Consider the following 7897-nt stretch of genomic DNA (forward strand, 5'->3'; position numbering starts at 1 on the left):
TTGAACATGACGCTGCTTTTTTCGAAGTTTCTCAAGAACCATTCGAGCCACATAATTCGTTTTGGCATCGTTGGATAGAGAATTGAATGGGGGGAGGGTCATGACCCCCTTGACCCCCCTGGATCCGCCCTTGTGCATGCGAAACGGGCTTCAATCCCGAATTCGCATTGCAACAATGAAACAACATCGCAGCTTGCGTCCTCCATGTGGGCCACACATTGCTAAACCTCTCCATTGGCACAATTTATCGGCCGGTGCTTACAAGCCAATAGATTTCCCATTTCAATGGGTGTTTGCAAGCGAAAAAATCCACTTATGTGTGTAAATTTTGAGCGATTTATCTCCGATAACCTTCTCGGATCGTTTGATGGCGCAACGGTGATTCAGGCGTTGAGCAATCTCCAGTCAACTTTCTAGGCTGCAGGATTCCGGTGCTCTTCTTGTTAGGTCCGGGTAATTCAGCCTAATTTTCCACGACATTTGCCCGTTTAACTGCCCAAATAGAATGTTAGAAATGCCGAATGCTGCTGCTGCTGTTGACGCCGTTTGACCCCCGACAAGCGCTAATTAGTTCGAGGAAGTGACCGAAAAAATGCTGGCGACCAAAAGGAAAAACAACCGCTAAAAGACACCGCGCGCTTGATTACAGAATCACTGTCTATCTGTGTCGCACGATAATTAGACGATGTTCAGAACCAGATACGTTTTGTTCTCGGAAGTGGCGTCACCGATTTTTCTCGTTTTGTTCACATGGACCGGACGGGGCTCGGACCGTTCAACTGTTGGCCAGTTTAGACCAGAAACATTCATTCAACTCTGGTTTGCTTGATTTGTTTGCCCCCAACGCGCAAGGCGGTGAAAAATTCCAAAATATGTTGCCAACATTTTGGCCTCCGACCCCACAAAAGTACAAAGATCGACCCCAACTTTGCATTTTCATTCACAATTCGTTAGGATTTTGCATTATTGTTCTGTCGATCTACTGGTGTTGTTTCTGTTTGTTTGGGCATTCGCTTAGGAAACTGCGGAAGATTGGGACAAATTGTTCTCTTTAGAGGATTCTCCAATCTGAAACTGCGATCTAAAGGTTTCATTAAAATCCCGCTTGGTCCAGACTTTTAGCAAGTTGCAGAAATTTGGTCTAAAAATGGAGGTTTCCAGCCAATTGCCCGCTTTTCTTTAAAAATTCCCAGCTTCCAATCTGGAGCGGGCAGCATTTTGGGTTTCCGACCATCGCGAGAAGCCAGTTCACGCTGAGAGCCCTGAGAATCTCATTCAGATTGCGTTCAATTCTGAGCCATATCGACTTCCTGAGTGTTGGCGAAAAAATGAAGATTTTCAAATAAAAGCAGACTCTTCTTTGAAAAATCGCAACTTTCAAGCGACAGCAAGTAGCAACTTGAAAGGCGCCCCAACTATGCAGGACATTTGAGTCTAAACGCCCTGCAAATTTCGCACAAATCCCGTTAAACCCTGATTTTTGCGTATTTTTTATTGTTGGGTTTAAAATTGAGGTTTCATACATGATGGCATTATCCTTTTTAAAAGCCTGCAACGTTAATTCGGGACCATGCAGGAAGTCGACAGTCCGCCGATCTATGGAGAACAGTTGAGTCTGCAAATGCGGGAAATTTCGGGTAAATCGCATTCGATCCAAATTTTTGAAAAATTTTTTAATGCTAACCTTAAATAGGTGATTTTCATACGAAAACACGCTCATCATTAAACGTGTGTAACTTTTAAAGCGAAACAAGTAAGAACTTGAAATTCGTCCAAATTATTGGGGGCGATTTGGTTGTAAAACTCGGAAAATTTCGTTCAAATCGCATTCAATACTGACTTTGGGCAATATTTTCGGTATTGAGCCAAAAATGCTGGATTTCATGCAAGTGCACGGGCTGCTTTAAAAAATCCCTACTCATGACTCATAGCAAGGTGCAACTTGCTATTATGGATTTTTCTGTAAAACACCTGTATCTTAAAGCGAGGAAAATGTCGTCCAAATCGCGGTCAGCCCAGGTTTTTGCGAAATTTTTGAATGTTAGGCCAGAAATGGCGATTTTCCTACAAAAACACGCTCCTTTTTAATGGCTTGTAACTTTTAATTCGGAGCAAGTACGAACTTGAAACTATCCGAAGTCTACGGGGGAGATTTGAGTCTAAAACCTGGAAAAATTTCATTCAAAGCACATTCAATACTGAATTTCGCTAATGTTTTGAATGTTGAGCTAGAAATGGTGATTTTCATCCAAATGCACCCGCTTTTTTTAAAATTCGCCGCTTCTCATTAATAGCAAGTAGCAACGCGATATTTGGTTCTTTTATGCAAAAAATGTGACCCTTAATCCTCAGAAAATTTCGTTCAAATCGCATTCAACCGAAATGTTTTTCAATTTTTTGAATATTGAGATAGAAATAGTGATTTTCCTACCAACGCGCGCTCTTCTTCAAAGCCTTGTATCTTCTAATTTGTAGCAAGTAGGAACTTGAAATTTTCCCAAATGTATGGCGGAGATTTTGTTCTGAAACTAGGAAAATGTTCTTCAAATCGCATCCATTATGGACTTTCGGCAATATTTTGAATATTGAGCTAGAAATGCTGATTTTCATTCAAATGCACACGCTTCTGTAAAAAATATCTGCTTCTGGGTTATAGCAAGTAGCAACTTGATATTCTCGAATTTTATCGAAACAACATGATTCGCAAACCTCCGAAAATTTCGTTCAAATCACATTCAACCCTGAGTTTTGCCAAATTTTTGAATATTGAGCTAGAAATAGGGTTTTTCATATAAACACACGCTCTCCTTTGAAAGTTAGCAACTTTTAACCGGGAGCAAATCAGAACTTGAAATTCTCCTCACCTATGGAGAACATTTGAGTGTGAAAACCCGCAAAATTTCGTTCAAGTCGCATACAATACTGATTTCTGCCAATTTTTTTAATATTGAGCAAGAAATGGTGATTTTGATACAAAATGCACCCGCTTTTCCTAAAATGCGCAGCTTCTTATTCATGGCAAGTAGCAACGTGATATTCTCGAGTTGTATGGAAAACACATGATTCGTAAACCTCAGAAAATGTCGTTCAAATCGCAGTCCACCCTGATTTTTGCCAAATTTTTGAATATTGAGCTAGAAATAGGGATTTTCATATAAACCCACACTTCTCTTCCAAAGTTGGGGGTCGATCTTTGTACTTTTTTGGGGTCGGGGGTAAAAATGTTGGCAAAATATTTTGGAACTTTTTAACCGCCTTGCGCGTCGGTACATCTGGCAACGCAGCCCCCGATTCAGAAAAATGCCCACAGATGCATTTGTTTGCCAAACACTGTTCCCAATTTGAAGTGCTTAAGAGTGACCGATGATGAAAAGCGACTGTGCGGTTTGGCTTGCGTTCAATCGGCAATCGTCGGGCCAAACTTATTAATATAAATCAAACGGAATAAGGAGATAATCGCCGGCAATTTGTTATGATCATGTAATTGGCTGTCACTATTTATTATTCGTGTTATCGCTAATAAAGCGTTCAGCCAGCCATTCCTTACCTTCTCGTTCTGATAGGCGGTGACTGCGATGAACTCGGTCTCCTTGAAGACGTACGTCCGAAACGTCGAGTAGGGCAGCTTGAGGATGTCGTTCGCCCTGACTAGGTGAAACCTTGGCTGGTACTTGTGCATCGAGTTCAGTATCGTCTGGAAAAAAGCCAACAGAATGCGGTTCACTATCGAAATGAGTCAATTTCCTCGATCCGTTCAACAAGCGGGCACACAGAGTGAGTGAATTAAGCGAAATGCCGCTCTAATGAATTACGGAAAAAAAACCTCGTAAATACCGCCGTGAAGAGATTTTATTGGCGCATAGAGGCCGGATCATTAAAGGAGCATAAAACCGCATTTCTGTCATCGGTGCGAGTGATAAAAATCTCGATTCTTGATTCGAAACAATCTTCAGCCGGCTCAACGGCGAATGAAGTATTCCAGTAAAATTTTTATTCCCTCCTTTCTGGGAATCAGCTCATTCCGAACGGCTACAGGGTGGCACCACGTCCATTTCGTCTCTATCGGCTGTGCTAAACTGATCCGCTGTTGAACTGCTCATAACCGTTCGCTCCTTGCGCTAATTACATTCAACAACGGCCCGAACAAGTTACGTAAGAAACTCTTTTCGACATGCTTCGAGATTGATTGTTCAGCACAATGACAGGTCAGATCGCGCTTTTTCCCCTATTAATCGATTAATTTGAATAAAACAACTATTTAAAACTGCCACCTAGTTGAAATGCCTGCCAGTTAATTGAACTTTCTAATAATCGAGCGAACAGTGAACTTGCACATACACGCTGCGGTTCGGTCGCTGCAAGTCGACGTTCCAACAATCTTATGGAAGAAATTCTCCGACCAAGTTGGATAACGATCGAAAGTTTAGAGGAAATTCAGAAAGTCAGAGCAAAAAGTTTAAAAAAGTGCACGGTTCTGAGTGGCAGAACCGGTTTTGAACTTGGTTTTGTATGCGGATGACACATTCATTAAAGCACAAGACCTTTGAATGTGTCCCTGATGTCTCAACACAGGAACCTGCGAGAAATATTAAAACCGTTGGGTTGACCAAGAAAATTAACGCGTTTTTTGCATTTGATGCTTTTCCGGCTGCAAAACGGTGCACGCCACTGGATTTTCTACAAAAAAAAATTATTTTCCAATTACCAATTTCTTTGGCATCAAAAAAGCTCGTCTGAGTTTTTCACTTAAGAGTACAGTTTTTTAATGAAAATAGTAAAACCGTTGGGTTGACCAAGAAAATTAACGCGTTTTTTTCATTTGATGATTTTACGGCTGAACAACGGTGCACGCCAATGGATTTTCTGCAAACAAAAATTATTTTCCAATTCCCAATTTCTTTGGCATCAAAAAAGTTCGTTTGAGTTTTTCACTTAAATGTACAGTTTTTTAATGAAAATAGTAAAACCGTTGAGTTGACCAAGAAAATTAACGCGTTTTTTGCATTTGATGCTTTCCCGGCTGCAAAACGGTGCACCCCAATGGATTTTCCACAAACAAAAATTCGTTTCCCATTCCCAATTTCCTTGGCATCAAAAAAGTTCCTTTGAGTTTTGCACTTAAATGTACAGTTTTTTAATGAAAATAGTAAAACCGTTGGGTTGACCAAGAAAATTAACGCGTTTTTTGCATTTGACGCTTTCCCGGCTGCAAAACGGTACACGCCAATGGATTTTCTACAAAGAAAAATTATTTTCCAACTACCAATTTCTTTGGCATCAAAAACGCTCTTTTGAGTTTTTCACTTAAATGTACAGTTTTTTAATTAAAATATTAAAACTGTTGGGTTGACCAAGAAAATTAACGCGTTTTTTACATTTGATACTTTTCCGGCTGTAAAACGGTACACGCGAATGGATTTTCTGCAAACAAAAATTATTTTCCAATTCCCAATTTCTCTGGCATCAAAAACGCTCCTTTGAGTTTTTCAGTTAAGTGTACAGTTTTTTAATGAAAATATTAAAACCGTTGGATTGACCAAGAAAATTAAAGCGTTTTTTGCATTTGATGGTTAACCGTCTGAAAAACGATGCACGCCAATGGATTATCAACAAACAAAAATTATTTTCCAATTCCCAATTTCTTTGGCATCAAAAAAGGTCCTTTGAGTTTTTCACTTAAGAGTACAGTTTTTTAATGAAAACAATAAAACCGTTGGGTTGACCAAGAAAATTAACGCGTTTTTTTGCATTTGATACTTTACCGGCTGCAAAACGGTGCACGCCAATGGATTTTGTCAAAACAAAAATTATTTTCCAGTTACCAATTTCTTTGGCATCAAAAAAGCTCGTTTGAGTTTTTCACTTAAATGTACAGTTTTTTAATGAAAATATTAAAATCGTGTTGGGTTGACCAAGAAAATTAACGCGTTTCTTACATTGGATGCTTTCCAGTTTCCAGGCAGAAAAACGGTGAACGTTGGTGGTTTTTCTGCAGAAAAAAATTATTTTCATATTCTGGATTTGTTTCGCAACACAAAAGCTCGTTTGAGTTCTTCGCTGAAATGCACAGTTTTTTAATGAAAAAAGTTAATCCTTTGAGATGGATACTTTCCAGTTTCCCGGCTGAAAAACTGTGCACGCCAACGGGTTTTCTGCAAACAAAAATTATTTTCGAATTCCCGATTTGTTTGGCAACACAAATGCGTTTTTAGCTGAAATGCACAGTTTTCGATTAATAAAATAAAATCCCTCGAATTGTGCGAAAAAATTAGCGGTTCTGAGCATGCTTGCGGGTGTCGCTCCTCAAAAGCCTGCACTTTTCTGCATGTTCTCATGCCTGCAAATCGATCAATCACTAGTGTTCCAACACTAAACCCCCAGTGAACAAACGAAGACTAAATCAGAAGAATTTTTCGAAAAGTTAATTCAGCAAGTTGAGACCCCCTATACATATAAAAGCCAGGCAGGCAGCGCTATCAGTTCTGGCTCAAAGCGGGCCGCATCGTTAAAATTACTTAACTTTTCAACACTTTTTAAGTACTGTATTATCACTACGGCCAACCTAATACGCAATTGCGGTTAAAAGCTGACAATCGTCCAGTGCAATCCTGCAATGGGATCGATGGGCAAGACGCCACCTAAACCACTGAAACTGTGCGCTGGGCGACTGTTTTCTTATCTCAACGGTAGCTGAAAAGAAGACTTAACATCCCATTAACCTGAAGTTGGGTGCTTTTAGTTGGAAAGGGCAACGGCAGAGGCCACCCGGGTGTCTTTGATGTTTTTTCGGCGGAATGTCGGAAAGTCGATCGTGTGAAGAACTGAAGAAGCACCAATCGAACATTAGGAGAAATCGGTCGAGTTTTTCTGGCAAAACCATCAAACACCGAAACTGAACAGGATATGTGCACAAAGCGAAACAGACATAGCGGGGCTGATGCGCTAGAAGGAGAGGCCAATAGATGCGGCTTGGCGCATAGACCTGAAAGGCACAACATTTCGCATTTAAATGCGAAAATTATGCTCATTTTGAGGTGAAACGACTGGAGCTTATAGTCGACGAGACTTGCTAATTATTTTTGCCAAAGTAATTTTAATATTTCCAACCTCACACCGTGTGGCGATTTTTATTGATGTATAAATAACGCTTAATATGATTTTCGTATTCGGCCAGCATTGCGGAGCGGCTGTTTTGAAGTCCACTCGAACAATGACCACTGGACATTTTAACGAGAAAATCGAGACGCATTAGATCCGGTCTATCGGACGGACACCACAAGACACTAAAAACCGTTTTGCGGGCCTTTAAACCCCGCCTAACCTTCGACCTTCGTTAATTATCCCAGGGGAATGCAAAGTCAATTGTCAAATATTTAACGTTGAACGGGGGGAATAATGCATCTTAATTTGGGGCTTTGGGGAGCCGGCAACGCGTGCGGCTTGATTCAGCACACAGTTGCTACTTTGCCATTTATTTCAATTTTAAAGAAGTGAATATCTTGGATCCTCCAGAAACGGGGTTTTATGAAGGGACTGTTGCGGTGAGCTCGGAAAAGCAAGGCGTAGCGGCAACGCTGCCAGTGAGATGGCTGCTGATAGTTCCAGACAGATGAATGTTCCATAAAAGCAGCAGAATATTCGGGTGCTGCCAAACGGCTGTATAAAGCAAGCGCGACTCGCCCGAATTAAGGAACTAGTTGTGAATCAAGGTTGAATTGTTGGTTATCATGTTTCTGTCTGAACAATTGCTTCAAAAATTCAAAAAAACTTTAACTACTTCGATAATTTTTCAGTAACTAAATCGAGATCCTGATTGTTTTCAAAATTTTTAGTAGTCAAATCGGGGAGATGATACGAAAGTGTTTCTATCAAAACATTTTCGAGGCCATTGCTTGAA

The 7897-nt window shown here is 40.4% G+C and overlaps 1 protein-coding gene across 1 annotated transcript in view; it reads right to left on the reverse strand.

Moving 5' to 3' along the window:
- Positions 1-7897, reverse strand: part of LOC109542930 (optomotor-blind protein) — a gene marked incomplete in the record, with an annotated part of 52367 nt that overhangs the window by 6408 nt on the left and 38062 nt on the right. The window contains 1 exon segment of the mRNA XM_048665840.1: positions 3548-3694. Coding sequence (XP_048521797.1) covers positions 3548-3694 — 147 coding nt within the window.

This window comes from Dendroctonus ponderosae, unplaced genomic scaffold, assembly GCF_020466585.1.
Source record: "Dendroctonus ponderosae isolate FM_Combo_2020 unplaced genomic scaffold, Dpon_F_20191213v2 Dpon_F_20191213_4, whole genome shotgun sequence".
In the NCBI taxonomy this organism is placed as follows: Eukaryota; Metazoa; Arthropoda; class Insecta; order Coleoptera; family Curculionidae; genus Dendroctonus; species Dendroctonus ponderosae.